Below are 17,146 nucleotides of genomic sequence, written 5' to 3'. Positions count from 1 at the left end.
AGAAAAAGAAAGAAAGAAAGAAAGAAAAAAGCTTAAGATTTCCAGGGAAAGGCCACTGGTGAAAAAGCCTGAGTTAGCAGACTGTTCTGGTGCATGCAGCAATCTAGGAGGCTGGATACAGTTGTACTATGTAGTATTGTCATTTTGGGCAGGCATCGTACTTGTCAGTGTGCACAAGCACTCCGATAAATGAGAGAACCCATCACCCAAGGGATGTCACAGCGACAACACAGTCACAGGTCCTCTACTTCAGACATATATAGTTAAATCAAGGAAGTTCTTTAACAGTTGTCACTCTTAAGGAAGGAAAACTGCTAGGCAGAAAAGGATGGGCTGCATTGATAGCGCAGCCATCCCTGCAACCATTACTGATAGTTTCACTTCCTGGATTCAGCTCCACAGTTGATTGCTCAAGACTGGAAAAAGTAAAATTTGTCAGCTTCTTGAGCCCACACACACATACACATATATACACAAAGATATGCCTGAAGTAAGTTTACAAATTGAACCAGAAAGAGAAGATTCAGAGTATTATGCTTCCAAAGTGAATATGATTTTGAAACAGTACTTGACCTGAACTTCAAGAGCACTGGATGAGCTATCCAGCACTGGTATGTATTTCCCAGTGCCGTGGGAACCTGAGTCCTGCTAAAGCTTAGGGGGGCTGATTCTGATTAAATCATTTCCGGTTTCACTGACTTTCACACTGACATATCCAATGAGAGCATTTGAAAATTAGTTGATAGAATTTGAATAATAAGGTAACAGTATTTTCAGGTTCAGTATTTTCTTATAACTTTGAACATAGCCTTACCACAAGTCTCACTGTACCAAGGAAAGCACAAAGGGTAATTTATAATTGAGTAGAGAAATGGAGTAGTCTTTTTTACTTTGAGGGACTATTGGCTTCTTGAGATGATTAAATTTTCACTCCAATGTACAAGAAAGCAGTATATCACCAAGATGAAATGGAAAGCTTAATAAGCACTGTATCTCTTGATGTTTACAGAAACCTTGCCAACTATTTTAGAAGAAGCTCAACTGAACTCTAAAATACAGACACAAATGAAATTAAGAGGAAATAGCCCTTGCAATGGTAATATCAGATATACCAAATTCACACTATTAAAAACCTACACTGTTCTTCAATCTACTAGATGAAATGAGAATTTACCTGTCTGGGACTATTAGAAAATCCAAGTTGCAGAAAAAGACTGGCATTTATTTTTTCAGAAAAATGTAGAAACCATACAAGCAGTTTAATTACTTACAAAAGAAGCTTTTAAAGAAAAGTAACTTTTTTCTTAACAAGAAAAAGCTGGGTATCTCATATTCAAAAACTTTACAGGAAATTGTCAAAATCCCACTCCACAGAAAAAAAATCTCCTATTTTTGCAGATTTGTAACAGGATAATTATTTTGAAATCCAGTCAAACAAGCAAACTGTTCTTGTAGAACTTTAAGATCATTATAGAGTACTTGTTATTGTTAGGCACTAGGTGGCCTGCTTGCTAAAACATAATAATATAGACCTACACAAAGACAATTTGCAAAAGCTCTGGATGAAAATGAATAAATAAAAATGCATCTTTCATTTCCAAGGGAGGATGTTGCATTTAAACTATCATATGCAAAGTAATGTATGATGAGAATCTTTTGACAGTACAACCTGCCTAAACACAACTTAGTGCATGTTTATTTTGCTCTTCTCTTGCAGATAATTAATATTTAGTTCATTTCTGTATGTCATTCATATTTGCATTGAAAATATTCTTCTCTCGCCCTGCAGTGTCTTACCAGTGCTGACATCACTGAGACATCACCTACATGTCACTTTTTTCCTCCCTACTACCACAAAAGGTTGAAGTTGCCCACAAACAGAAATGATACTGATGTGTTTATTCTCAAAGCAAAAGCTCTTGCTTCTCCTGTGGAAAACACAACGTAGTGGTAACATTTGTCTTAGGAACCTGCTTGGGTTACTTAATTATGCTCAGAAACTTAAAAAGGGTCAGTATTATTTATGATTTCTGAAGAGCAGATGTAAAAACTAACAGTTGTTCACATATACTCTATCTGATGCCAAAGTAGCGGTGTACGAAACAACATCAACAACAACAAAAGAAAATTAAACAGAGTACACAGTGCAACATCTCACATCACCTTTATACATATATATGTATATATATATTTCAGCAACTGAAGGAAAGAAGTTACCAGTACTCCTTAACTCTTGCAACCCGAGTCCTGTGCTGGAATAAAATGTGATCAACTCTTAAGCAATTTTAACATTTTCATATGTGGTGACTCTCACTAGTATCAGTAAAGATACTGACTTGAAATGGCCAGCTTTTGGGCATTTTAAAATTAAACAACAAATGGTATATTTTTCTTTATTTAAAATTTTATGAAATAAACGTTTTGGTGACAAGCTACCGATAAACAAAAATAGCTGCATTGCTCAACTGAATGGTGAAAAACTTAACTACAATTTTATTTCAGTATATTTATTCATATCTTTCTTTTCAAGTCAAATACAAGATTAATGAAATAGCTGTTTTTCTAATGATTTTTTTATCTATCTCTGATGGAATTCTAAGTTATTAGTAGTCAAGGAGATTGCAAAGCTCTTACTGTTTTCCAGAGAGCATGTTAAAAGCATACATCTGAGCATAATCTGCATTCCAGACAGCACTATTTTGGTCATCAGCTTGGAAATTCATCATATTTTTTTCTAACGGCATTCTCGTAATGTCTCTGTGATAAAACTAACAAATAACAGACAGCCCATGCACTGATGTCTAATAGTATAAGAAAGGAAACCGTGTGAGCAGCATAGTTACTTGTTTCATTTTTCTCCTGAAATCTTCTTGAAATCATATGAATTTAAACAATTCTGGTGACTGAATGTATTTTTCTAGGACAAAATAAGTGGATTTCAAGGTGATTTTTGTATTAATCAGAGTAAAAGTAGAACACATCAGCAAATCTTTGGTAAAACATGCTTGACACGTTATGTTTCATGAAGAGTTCTCATTTCTTCTGTAACAAGAAAGCATTGCATGCTGACAGCAGAACTACAAGTATTTGTATTTGTGTGATTTGATCAAAAATTGTATGCCTCCGTATTCCAGCCAAGTCTGAACATAAACCTCTTGAACTGATTTGAAAAAATCAGACTTGGCAGTATTCCTTGGATTACAGAGAATGATTTTCCATTTGAAACAATGCAGCATTCATCCACTGTGCACTGAGGGATAATATATCTCCTCAAGCTGTCAGAAAAAGAAAAAAAAAAAAGTGATATGTGGCATACAACCAAATAAATAAATAAATCTCCTCACTAATGCTGTGTTGGCAGTAGTCAGCAAATAGATGATATGCATACTTCTACTGATGCATAGAAACACATCACTGTGAGACGTTACGCTGCCTCTAGGAAACCATCACCTCTAGTTACGAGAAAATAGGTGTCACGTGCAGAGTCATGTAAAATACAGCAGAGTTGTGTTGGACAAATAGGGCTGCACATCCCATGGAGATGTAAGACAATACATCACTCTTTTTAATAGTCTCAGCTTTGAGAATGTTCAAAATACATCGTAATACTTTGCTGGGTAAATGGGACTAAAGTCATTAAATTCCAGCAAAGTATTCCAGCAGTCTTGTTAAGCCATCTGATGTTTTAGTCCTAATAATTATGTTGTTACAGAAACTGTGGCTACTTTTAAATACAATAATACCATAATACTTGCAATCCCTGTAGCTGAACTCCTCTCTGGGAAATTTGCTGTAGTGCATTTAATACATATCAAAGCTGATACAACATTGTAACCCTGATAGATTTTGGTAACATAACAGCAAATTTTCTTTACTAAACACTCTGGGTTTGAATTTTGAAAATTCTGAGCACCTGTAATTTTGCTGGAAGTCATTAGGAGATCTGACTGACAGTTACATAAGCACTGTTGGGGTTAAAGATTTAAAATATGATTTTCTCTACTAACTTAATCACAAATCAATATTTCTAATTCCATCACCACAAATTGATGGAGCAGTAAATCTTGGCATTGTTCTTATCCCTTGTGAAGCAACATATAATTATGTCCTTACGTCATTTGTGTTGATCTTACTTAAGTCATTCACAACAGCTTCTCAGTATGAAGAAAAACATCAGTTTTCTTGGTAGGTCTTAGATTTGGAGGCATAATTAGCTGATGAAAAGGAATAATGTATCTGCTGTGTTTTCATGACATCGATATTACAACTCTAATAAAAACATCTAATCTCCAGAAATAACTGAAAAGTATTTGGTCATTTTTTGTGAAACAGTGCGTGTTATCATAATGAGAAGCAGGATGAAACTTACTAATGATACCAGCATTTAATACAATCCCATGTTATTTGAAGATCTTATGTGTTGTGATTGCTTCAGCTAATTGGCCAGTATGTGTTTTCGGGGGTTTTGGGTTTGTTTGTTTGTTTGTTTGTTTTTTACACATTCAAAAAATAAGCTTTATTCAAGGGTTGAAGTAACTTTGTTTATATGCAGAACCAGCTTTTTCACACGTGTTTGTGGAGCACTGGCATGACCATCACTTGTGTCTAAATTCTGTGATTCTGTGATCATTGGTAGTAGATTGGCGACACCGAGCCAATGAACATGTGTATTTGTACACAGGAAATCTTTGTACACATTCAAAAAACTTTTATTTCATTGTAATTGTTGACAATTCTCAGTAAGAAGGGAGTGACAAAATGCAATTTCCATTGCTTCAGTACAATTTCATAGGAAGGAGCCTCAGTGTCTTCAAAAACTTACAGAACTTGGCAAAACCTCTATTTTTTATTTATTTATATAATTTTTTTTGAGACTTTGTTAAGCATCTGGTTTACCATGGCAGGTTATAGTTGAATGTATAGCTTGTTCAGATCTGGCCTAACATTTGTATTAGAATGTAAAATGAAGTATTCAATGCAGATGCATAACAATATGTAAATATTTCATAAAGTTCTGTTGCTGAGATGTGTGGGCTCTCTCACATTACATTTAAGATAATCCATTCCATTTCCAAAGCTACAGTTCTGGCACATTTTGTAAATCTTGCAGAAGAAGCCGCTGATTTCAGTGGATTTGAATCGATTTAGGAAATCTGAATCAACAGGAAACTCTCTGCCACTTTTTATAGCACATTGACTATACAGGTTAAAAGAAAACTTAAAATAGGGAATCAAGCCCAGCACATCAAATTACTACGACAGATTTTATAGGTATTTTTATAATAATGTTCCATCCTGTGACTTTTTCCTGAGTATTTTTAGGACAAGTAGTCCAAGTGTTTTTGGCATCTGCCTTCTTCCATGTCTAAAGTGCTACACTCTGCCACTTCCACTGGATAATCTAGTTTTCAATCCCCTTTCCAGAACCACTTTACTCTAGTGCTCCTGGCACAGAATTTCAGTGCTTTGAGAAGCAATCCGTGTGTCTGCAATCTCTAGAGCAGTTTGGGTCTCTGTCAGGTTGAGAGGAGCTATGCACTAGAAAGTATTTTCCCAGGAGAGTGAGAGGATTATAATGGTGTTTGCTTTTTTTTAATTTTTACTTTAATAACGGGAAAATATTTTTTAATTGTATCTATAGAAACTACATAATTTTAGACTTTTTTTGTTATGTAACAAAAATGCATTATACATTTTACTAATAAAAGAAACAATTCTCAAAAATTTATACTAATTCACCTGTCAAAAGTTGGCATATCTTTATTAGTCATGCATATGGTAATACTGAGTCATTAACAGTTCAGTCCTACACTGTTAATATATGAAGTATTAAACAAAACTTTGTTGCAATTCCTGCATATTTTCCAATGCCTTTTCTGATTAAAAGCTACATCAAACATTAAGAAAACACAATTTTGCAGCAATTGGAGTATAAAATAGCCATTACAGTTACTGCTGGCTTTGATTACAGTTGTGGAATCAACGTGTTTAAGTAAAGGTTGCTGTATGGTACAAGGGTACAGCAAGAAGAGAATTCCTCCTTAGACCAGGAAGAACAAATAGCTACAAACAGTTGTGCCAGATGGAAGTAATGGCATTATTTAATGTGATTGGTGGAAGAGCATAAGACAAATGTGTGTTGTTGATAATGTAAGATAGGAATACGTGAGGCTTGACCTTAATCCTGTACACTCTAACAAACTCAGCTCAAACTCAGACACTCTCATTACAAGCAGCTTTTCATTTCCTTTTAGATACTTTTATTTTCTGCAGTTATTAGGAGAAGGGTGGTTCATTTTCTCCTCATAGGTTTTTCTCAAACTGCACAGCGCTGCAGCCGCTATCGCTGACCCCTTCTGTGCATTTAGCACCTCTCATCTTGAAAGATCCCCAAAGTGCTTCACAGACTCTAAACATGGAGATTATGTCTTGAAAATCCGCACCAAAACTATCGTGCTGAAGGAGCTCTGGGAAAGGGAGCACAGAACAATTTACTCCGTGGATGCTATGGAACTCAGGCTACTTGGGCCAGAATGCGTAGAGGGCCACAGCGTAAACACTTATTCATGTAACAACTTTCGAAGCCCTCTAGCCTAGCTTTCTTCATCAGCTGTGTGCAAAAAATGGTGCACAAACATGCACCAGTTCAACCGAACAGCTTTGCTCCACTGCAGGCAAGCGGTGCCTCAGTGTTTTACATTAGCGCTGCTGTACTCGTACCTACTTTACTCCCACGCTCTCAGCAGGCAGTGACGGGGCGGAGCGGGCCGGCTCGGCCGCCAGGTGCGGCGCGCAGCACCAAGCTTGGGGCCCTCGGCGAACGTTCTCGAAGGCGGGTGCTCTGGCGGCTGTTCCCGTGACGCCGCTGCCCACCCTCAGCCTGGCGGAGCGGTGAGCGCGGAGCCCGCTGAGTTCAGGGCGGGAAGGAGCCGACCTGGACGGCGAGTGAGGAGCGCCTGCCTAACAAAGGTCCGTGGTTCTGACTTAGGTTCTTATCAGCAGGCGGTTGGTTTATCCTTGCAGAACCCGTGCTCACGTGTTCTCTCTGAATCTTCTGCTTTTTGCCCTGCCATGTTTTATTGCTGCTGGGGAAGTAGTGAACAAGCTGCTGTGCCCATCCGTAACTTCAGAGTCTGTTTCTTCCGCTGTGCAATTTGTGCCTGGTATTCTTACAGCTTCTAGGCTTATGTTTACTTTTATTATTTATAAATATTTATTCTTTTGTGCTGTATCCGCATGGCAGATTCGGACAAAAATGCTGATTTGGCTGTTAATTGGTGAGAATTATACACTGAACTATGGAAAACCTCCTTTGTGTTTTCAACTCTTGACCGGTACTTTCTAGTTTGAATCTCATTTCCATTTAAGCAATCTGTAAAAAGGACCAAAAAATCCCCTATGAGAACTGGTAGCTGTGCGGCCAGTCAGTGAGGAATGTGTTCTTGTGACCGAAGTGATTCTGCAGGATCTGAGGCAACATTAAAGTTTGCTTTCTTTCTGTATTATGTAAACTTCTGCTTAAAGGCAGTGGTTGCATAGGAGCCACTTTGCTTCTTGTGAAGTTCATTTCAAGTGAATTTAAAACTACCTAAACTATTTTCTTCTGTTTTACTGGGAAATAAGAAAATAAGCAGAAGGTTTTCGATTCTTAGTTACTTGTTAATTATAATTTTGAGTAATGAATTATTTTAATGAAGACTGTGTAAATATATGAAGATTGTATGTTGGAATGTGGTCATTCCTGAGCCTATCAGCATCAGAAATGGAAGTGTCCATTTTTAGACAGTTTGATGGGAGACTGGAATAAACAAATATTACAATTTATTTTATGAATGCTTTCTTAATGCAGTATACTGGTCTTCCATCATGGTAGCGCACTGATTACTTGCTGAGCAGGCAATATGTAGAAAGTTCAGCAGTCTTTTCCTTTTTGGCTTGTGGGAATACTCTAAGAACACATTAAAAAATCTGAGAGTGACTTCACAGGAAGCTTATGCTTTTGGGAATGTATCATGAGAGAGTAACTGATGGAAATATGAAAGTTTAACCAATTGAAAAAGTAATTTGTAGAAAAAAGGTTAGGCTCTGATTTTAATCGAAATTTAATACATGAGTACTGCTGCCCAGGAGAGCATTTACATTTTCATTTCTTTTCAGAAATGGTTCAGCTGTTGCAAAATTTCATATATCTTGAATTTAGCAAGAATTTCAGAACATAAGTAGTTTTTCTTTTTGAACAACAGCTCTTTACTAAAAGAAAAAGAGGCATATGTATATGTGTATTTATTTCTAAAGTGTTTGGAACAGTGTTTTCTCAAAACATCCAAAAAGTGGATCTTTTGAGAGGTTTATGTTAATGCAGCCAGGTCACTTCAATGTCTTGAACTGAAAGGTGTTGAGGTAAGAAAGAGGCTGTTTTCTGCTAGTCTACAATGAAGAAATGTCATTATGTGCGTGCCTGGGCTCTCTCATCAGAGTTGTATTTGCTGTGAGTAGGTAATAGAAAGTACAGCATTCAGCTGTAAGCACTATTCCTGTCTTTATTTAGAAATGCTTGAATTGTTTGTAGATACTGTGAAGTGTATTTTCCTACTATGCAATAATGAAAGTTATGAACTGGCAGTAAGTCAATAAGGCAGAATGCATTATGTATGAAACAGGTGATCTTGACAATCACTATTTCGAAGGATTTGACACAAATGACTAAAATCAGATTTACTTTCCTTTTTGAATAAACAAAACATGCTTGAAGTTGAAATACATCCAGCAATCACATGTCTGTGTAATTTCTTATTCTGATAGCATGTGCTTTTGTTACTGGCTCATGGATGATGCTTTTGCTTGCTTTAGTAGACGTCTGAGATTTGAGTCACGAAAAGATTTTCAAGAAACAACTCTAATGCAGATTTCACTTAATGTGAAGAGGTGTTCTTGTGTTGAAATGCAAATAAAAAAAGCAGTGACATTGTGTATCATGCTATTGATAACTTGGGGTTTTTTTGCAAGTAAATGAGTTTTAGTGAATATATATACATACATACTCTAACTTGTAGAGCGATGTGTTGGCATGGGAGTTGTGGCACTCAGACCTTTATACGTTTATTTGTTTTCTTAGATAGAGACACTGATATGTTTAAGATAAAGTTATCCATACTTACCATCAGGGAGATCTTTTCCACTATTTCTGACCTCTACCATTAGCTTTCTGTTCAGCTCTAGATCAAAACTGTTTCTGATGCTAACATCAGGAGCAGCTGCTTCCTAATGCTGATGGTATATAAATAAACTTTGTACTTCTTACTCTCACAGGTTTGAAATTAAAGGATATTTTAAAAGTCTTTGCTGAGTAGTTGGTACATGCATTCTCCCAAATGTGGTCCGTGGTTACCATTTTAGTAAAACAGCTTTACAGGGATTCATTTGGAACAATTAGAAGAAATAACTATTTATGCCAGATACCAATGTGATTGAGTACAGTTTGTCCATGCGGCGTGATTATTGCCTGTTGTGTTTGTAGTTCTGCCCGCTGTTTCCAGCATCTTGAGACAAGTTGTAATAAGCACTCTTGCTTTTAGTTGCAGATTAGTTTCAGGAACATAGAATTCTGTTTCGGTAGGAATCTAAGAATTTCTTCTTTTGCACACCTGGGCATCTTCCTCACGGAGCTGCAGGAATCTGCCTTTTTCTCCTCAACTTTATTTGTTCGAGGAAAGAGTGTTTCTAACTTCCTATAACGGTGGGGGTGGAGGGGTAAAAAGTAAAATAAATGGGGGGAAAAAAAGACAAATACTGTTTTTTAAACAGTGAAAACTGTCCATAGGACAGTAAGCAAGTTGTGGTTTATGCTCATTTAATTCTTTTGTTGCCTTCAGTGGCTGTGTATTTTGCTTGGTGAGACAAATTTCCAGTTCATCACTGGATAAGAATCAAATTAAAGTAACCTCACTGAAGTCAGTACCATCACACTAATAAAAGATAGATCAAAGAATAAATCAGTCCCATAGCGGGTTTAGAGTAAAATCATATAAGGGAATGAATTGGAAAGCCCTGAGAATATAACAAACTGTCTATTTCTCTGTGAGGCAGGTTTCACTCTTTGAATATGATCACAAAATGAATTATGTGGGGAGTGTATTATGTGGATAAATAGTAAGGGCTGGAAAATAATTTCTCTTTCAGTTCGGAACATGAAAGAAAGTTAAGGATGTTTGTTACCGTTTGTTTATCATTATCTTGGCATTATAAAGAAGAGGGGAATTCTTGTCAGGCTGAAGCTTTATGTTATTTTTTTCTTGTCATCAAAGATGATAAGAAATAAAATAAGGGCTGCTACCTGTCATAAAAATCAGTGAGTTTTTTAAACACAGCATGATATGTGTGATGAGGAAGGCAGGTGTTACCTAATCAGTTATATTGGTGACTTATGGCAAAAATAGCATTCCTAGCAATCCAGCAGCTGAGGTTTACCAAATAAAGTTGTAATCCATACCAACATCAAACAGGATTCAAAAACTGACTAGCGTGGAACTTTTTTATTCAGAGGGAGCCTTTGTGAACTGGAATACTTACAAATTGCTCAGCCTTTAGTTAAACAGCATTATAATCATGGAACTGCCTGAAAGAGAGTTGGTGTTACAGGTGTTGTGCTTTGAGCACAAACTGTTTTAACAAAGCCATTTAATTGCGCCTATTTAAGGGGTCCCAAGTTGATTAGAAGCAAATGAAAGGAATGTTATATTGAAAACAAGTGATAAACTAACGCAGTTTGTCCATGTGATTAATGTGAATGTGATAATTTTTCGATATTTAGGTACTGTAGGAGTTTTGGATTTCAGTGTAATGTTCCTAAAGCAATCTATGGTGCATTTATCTTCAAACTTGTAGTTGCTACAAGGTATCATCAGATCATATTTATTCATCAAATCTGACCCTAGATATCAAGAAATAATGCTCCCTTTACAGCCTGTTTGCTGCGTTTGCTACCGATCTGTGATTTTCCTCAGCAACATCCATTATTCCAGTCCTATATTAAGCTTTGGGAATCCTTACTGGAAGGGAGCAGGTAGAGTCTTGTGTGTAAAGGTTGAGTTTAGTTCTACCTTCAAGTCTTACTCCATGAGGTAGCTGTAATATTTATATTCTCATTACTTCTCAAGGTATGATTTGATGGCTGCTATAATGATATTCAGATTATGACATGAATATTTAGTGTATTGAACAAAACAACAACAGCCTAACAGCTGTATTTATGAACATAGATGCTCAGATGTTAGAGTAGATTAGTAATTGTTTTTTCCCCTCCTGTCCATCAGAATTCAGCATACAGAGACAACAGTGAATTCTTTTAAAAGCTAGGAAAATAGCTTGGAAAGCTCAAGGTTAGCTCCTGCTAAACAGTTTTTAAACATTACCTCTTTCAGTTCTATTTGTTATTTTTTCACCTTAGAAGTGTAGATGTTGGAGCTTACAGAAAGTGCTTCAGAGTTGGACTACTCTGCATGGCCTCTATATTTCAGTCATCAGGAGAACCTGTTTCCCCACATGTACTGTCACTGACTTTCTGCTCTGTTCCTTTTTTTTTCCTTTTTGTATTTTTATCTTGCCTGTCTTTCTGAGTTCATGTCTTTTTCCACCATCTGTTACCATTCACATGCTCTCTTTTGACAATTTCTCTTAATGTCCCATTTTATGTGGCTCCGTTGTCTCCATTTGTAATTCCTTTTGCCTTCCTTTTCTTCTAAGATTTGAGAATTTTGGAAGTACTTTGATTTTTTTTTTTTAAAGGTCCTTCAGAAATGTGCTTGGTTGATAGCAAATACCTCCTGCTCCTCTCTTTGCATTGCTGTTGCCATGGTATTCCCATCAGTGCTATGACATAAATGACAGGCAACATACAGCTATGACTATATAAATAGGTTGCTTAAAGAACAACACTCTTCCCATGGCATAAGATGTTCCATCATATGTCTAAACTGAAAACTTGACTAATCTTTTTTTGCCACTTTAAAGGGCTGTAACTGTAGAACAGTTCTTAAGGGTCCAAAACTGTTCCTAGAACTGATTAGAAAGACAGGTAAAAAGTATTAAAATGTAGTACATTCTCCAAAACTTTAAGAATTATGAATTATGAGGTTTTATATGTATATGTGTGTGTGTGTATATTCGTGTCTTAAGGCCAGGCAGTTTTTGTTTTGTTTTGTTTTCTAGGAGTTTTAACTCTTTAACGTTGTGTACTTCATGTCTTTACCATTTTGTTTTTCAGGAAAATGTATGGGAATAACAAACACAGTGACATTACTATCTATGTCATGGTTACAGTAATAGTGCCCTCCTGTTTCAGTGTTTTACTATATTTCTTCCAAAACAAAAATAGCTTTAATGGCACGATTCAACATTTGTATCCTAAAATACAGTGGGGAAAAATATATGTTGTAATGTAAGGAGTGGAAGTTCCACTTCACAGTTTCCTGACTAACCGACTTACGTATTACAGTCTCTTGCAGCTCCATATCTGTAACTCAGTATCCCATACAGGTTTTTGTTGTTGTTTTATGTGAAAACAAAGTAAATTTATTTCTTTTTTAAACAATCATGTATACCAAAAAGTAGATTTCTGAAACAAGGTCCTTTTGCAGCTCGAGTATACATGTGCAATTCCTTTAGCAGGTGTGATGTTTGTTAGAGAGTTGGGGACAAATACAGCAAACGTAGCTTAGAACTATTTTAACTAGCTTGGTATATTTGTGCGGTTTGACCACAATTCTTTCATTAAATTCATGCTGCTACCGTAGTGTTACTGTAAATGATAACCAGTATCTGCTGATGACTTGCTCATTTACATATGTAAATGAGCAATATTGTAATGGATTTATAGAATGGCTGTTTATAGTATGTTGTTTCTTCATTCTTGAATATGTTTTTAGTGTTGTGTTATGCCTGATGTTGAACTACTGAATACTGCAGGTAATGCAGTACCCGTGCCACGTAAATTGCATATCCAGTTTTCACCCATGTCTGTAATCTTGTTCAGGTTAATTGAATAACTGTTGTTGGTAATGACTTTTTTCATAAGTGAGGACTTGCAGAATTGGATTTTTCTTACGTGTTGCTCCTTATGTGTAATCACAAAGCCAGAAAATGCTTTGCAGTTAAATCATGTTGATGTAGAAAGATAACACCTTGGAATGTTAGAAGTTGCTTTCTTTATCTGCTACTTACTCCCACTGAAAAGCAGGTTGCAGAGTTGAAATGGAATAATTAAATTTGTGTTCCTAATCTGTTTCACTGCCAAGTCAAATGTTTTAATTTAAATTGCTTTGGAAGTGATACTGCTGAAAGGCAGTAACTAAAGGGTGAAGATAAATACTGGCTTTAGGAATTCCTTAAACCAATGCAGCTTGACCCACAGTTGTAAATCACTTTGTACTATGACAGGGAGAGTAGAGAATAACATCAGGAAAGAGAGGGAAAAAGTTAATGGCTTTAACCCAAGCAGTGAAAATAATATAAATAGGCAAATAAAGCTATATTTGAAAAAGACACTGAGCTGGTATGATCTGAAATTTCATTAACTATGAAAATAAATTCAGACAGAACTCTTGAAAGTTATCTTACTTAAATAGTATTCAGGATTATCCTGCATTCTGTGAAGGCAGATTGATGTAAAGATTAGGCAAAGCAGCATATTCTATGCGTGGAACTAAACAGTGTTTTTCTCTAAATGTTGTCAGCTGAAGGTATTTATCTGTATATACCTATAAGTCATTCCATTCTTCAGTCCTTCAGTAAATTTAGTTCAGTTGCTAATGATCTTGAAAGGAGAAAATATGGTTATTCAGAAATTAGAATGTAAAGTACATAATGTTCTTTTACTCAACCCTAATCAAACCTGTGTTTCACTTTAAAGGTGTTGGTGTCTCAGAGTGCTTTGCTCATGTATAAGTAGACTTCACCAGATTTAGAGTTACATTAAATTTCTTTCAATTGATTCTCCAGAAGATACATTAAATACAGAGGGGAAATCCTTCCTGCACAGTCTCTCTCTCTCTAGGTTTTTTTGTTTTTTGTTGTTTTTTTTTTTTTAATCAAAGAAAGCACAATACATCCCACTGTATTGGAGATTAATGGCAAGAATCTGAGGTAGAGATTGTTTGCTGGCCTGGTGAGCTATTGGATAGCTGAAGCCGCTACAAGATTATGCTTGCTGCTAGGAAAAATGTTTTAGCTGTAGTGCTAGATTGAAAAGTTTCAGTGTTTTGCTCTTCTCCTTATTTTATGTTGGAATTTGTCCACTCTTGTCATGGGTTTTGGTAACAAACAGAAATTTGACTGAATTGAGTAGCAGTTTATTTTTCAAAGACTAAATCAAACCTTCTCTCCTTGGAGAGTGCTGTATTATGATTTGTTTGCTGGAAAGTCTTCAGCCTGAAGAACTCTGCACTATCTGCTAGTTTTTCTTGCTAGTTTAAGTTCTTTTATTAAAAACAAGAGCAAATAAATTTGGTCAACAAATATATAACTTTGTAAGCCCAAAACTGGGAGGCAAGGTAAATGCATGTTCTTAGTTTCCCACCTCAAAGCAGAAGGTATAAAAAGCTCCTGTTCCCGGCAGATGGTTGCTTCCAAATTCCTTGCATATACTTTTATTGGAGACAAAAATTGAGGACAGATGGCAGGGGGTTCAAGGGAAAGGATTTTCTTCAAAAAGAAAAATCTGAAGCTGGATATAGAAATAATTATTTGTCTTTGTTGTTATTTGTGCTTGTTAACTCTGGTTCAGTTCCAGGATTCTTTCCTCAAGTTAAGTAAGTAGTTGTAAGTAAAAATACATGCAAGACATTTTATGAGTTTTCTGAAGGACTGTTGAGTCAAATACCATTTTATTAGATGGGTTTTCAATCACTGCAGCTTGTTAGCTATGGGAAAGGCAGTCCTTTCATGCCTTCACCACTTACAAACCACAATATTCTGTATATTTTTAAAATATTTTCTCTTTTCCTTTTTTTCCAGCTACTCCTGGTGTTCTGCATGAACCTTCATTAATCAATTTGGAAATGGACTTGCTGTCTGGAACCTACCTCTTGGCAGTCTTATTAGCCTGTATTGTATTTCAATCTGGAGCGCAGGAGAAGAACTACACAGTGCGGGAAGAACTGCCTGAAAATGTCCTCATTGGCAATTTGCTCAAGGATCTTAATTTAACACTGGATCCAGATGTCCCCCTTTCCTCGCCACTACAGTTCAAGCTTGTGTATAAGACTGGGGATGTACCACTAGTACGAGTGGAGGAGAACACTGGTGAGATATTTACAACTGCAAACCGCATTGACCGAGAGAAGCTGTGCTCTGGCATCTTTAGTGAGAATCGCTGCTTTTATGAGGTGGAGGTTGCCGTTTTGCCTGATGAAGTCTTCAGACTGGTCAAGATCAGATTCCTAATAGAGGATATAAATGACAATGCCCCCCTCTTCCCATCTACAGTTATTAACATCTCTATCCCTGAAAACACAGCGATTAATTCTCGCTATTCTGTTCCATCTGCCATTGATCCAGACATTGGTGTGAATGGTATTCAGCATTATGAACTACTTAAGGTGAGTTTCTTCTCTTCTAATGTGTTGTTGTTTGTCTTTGCTGACCCGCAACTATTGTCGGTTCTCATCAAATAATTAGAAATATGAAACTGTGAATTGTGGTAGTGGTACACTGCAGACAGCTTTTGAAATCTTATCCTATACACCTGAGAGCATTGTAGTTCATCTTCTTGGAGAAAGCTGCTTGTGTGTGTGTGCCTGTGTAACTGAAACACACACGTCTTCCTTAACAGTCCACTGACATTCAAATTATTTGTACAGCTTTGGCTGATAATCTTCTTGCACCATCAAGGATGTGCTCTCATCACCACCAATATAATAATATAACAATATGTTGCAGTGGGTTTGTGCCTCCCTGTTGCATGACTGTTATATTTGAGCAGTAGTGCTTAGCCCAGGAGATTAAGTAATGTGCTCTCTTATAGAGAAGCCATGAAATAGTAAGACAGACTATTCTGTTCTGTAATAGCTGTTCTGTCTATGCTTTAATTACATTTTTCTCTTGTGTGCTTTCTTATCAGGTAATTTTCAAGTTATGGTTTTACTGTCTTTAAATAAGACAGAGATTTCACGTAGCTTGGAAAGTATCTGTATATCGCCAAAACAGTTTTCATCAGACAGACACTGTATGGAATAGTAGCATCAATGTATTATTCTACTCAGTTCCTGGTAGTTTTTACAGTGTTAGTATCAAAAGTGATCAAAAAAGAAGGAGAAGGAAGTGGTAGAAATGAAAGATGCTGTTGAGCAGGCAGGACAGAGCATATAAACAAAGATCCATCGTTCACTGTGGAAGATAAGGGAGATGAATGGGGAAGGGAAGAGGTGCATGAGAATTTTTTTCCATGGGTTAACAGTGTTAGGAGGGAGAATGAACACAAAATGGTGTTGCTTGCATTTTCTTCCAAAATGCATCTCATACATTACTCTGTGCCTCTTGCTGGGGGTATGCTGTGAAGTTACTGATGTCTTCTGATGTGTTAATATTTTCCTTCACTATTTAAGCAGCATGCAGAAATGTGACAGCATATACAAATGCACAGGATGAATTTAGCAGGGGTAATGTAACAGTGTTGTGGGGATTTGAGGTAAGCAGCGGATGTGAAGGCAGGGCAGTGAGCGTGGAGGTGGGAGGTGATTAGATATGCATATCATGTCACTTCACGGAAGCACAAAAGCTGAAGCTTTAATATGCATGCAGCAACAGAGTGAATATGTTGCTACATACTTTAGAGAAAGTAATGGCAAATTAACAAGCTGTTCAATGAAGGGAAATCTCTTTAGTTGCATTTCACTGGTAAAAAATTTTAACTAAAATACTCTACTGTCTGTACAGAGCCAGGCCTATTTCTCAGAAGAGGTAAAGAGATTTCTGACATAACAATTTTCTAAAGACACCAAGCTGTTAACTACAAACTCATCTGTGTAGCTTAGAGGTCGTTAGCACATTTTCAGCAACTCTGTACTTTATTTCAAATAATCAAATGTTACAGTATTTCCTGTATGGGATAAAGGTTGCATTTAATTGTTGTATTCAGTTTTTTTGCAAAACA

At 36.5% G+C, this 17,146-nt stretch overlaps 1 protein-coding gene across 2 annotated transcripts in view; it reads left to right on the top strand.

Annotated features, from left to right (window-relative positions):
• Positions 1-17,146, top strand: part of LOC122183001 (protocadherin-11 X-linked-like) — a 75,602-nt gene that overhangs the window by 33,603 nt on the left and 24,853 nt on the right. The window contains exons 1-2 of one of the 2 annotated variants that reach the window (XM_042876706.1): positions 6,899-6,969; positions 15,010-15,593. In XM_042876706.1, the coding sequence (XP_042732640.1) occupies positions 15,054-15,593 (540 nt within the window). In that variant the 5' untranslated portion in view covers positions 6,899-6,969; positions 15,010-15,053. Of the gene's footprint in view, positions 1-6,898; positions 6,970-15,009; positions 15,594-17,146 lie in introns of those variants that run through there. The other variant, XM_042876707.1, reaches the window with a different exon arrangement.

This window comes from Lagopus leucura, unplaced genomic scaffold, assembly GCF_019238085.1.
Source record: "Lagopus leucura isolate 7727_CA_CO unplaced genomic scaffold, USGS_WTPT01 Super-Scaffold_100016, whole genome shotgun sequence".
Taxonomy (NCBI): Eukaryota; Metazoa; Chordata; class Aves; order Galliformes; family Phasianidae; genus Lagopus; species Lagopus leucura.
Note: the sequence above shows the minus strand (reverse complement) of the source record. Positions and strands in the feature narration are given on the sequence as shown.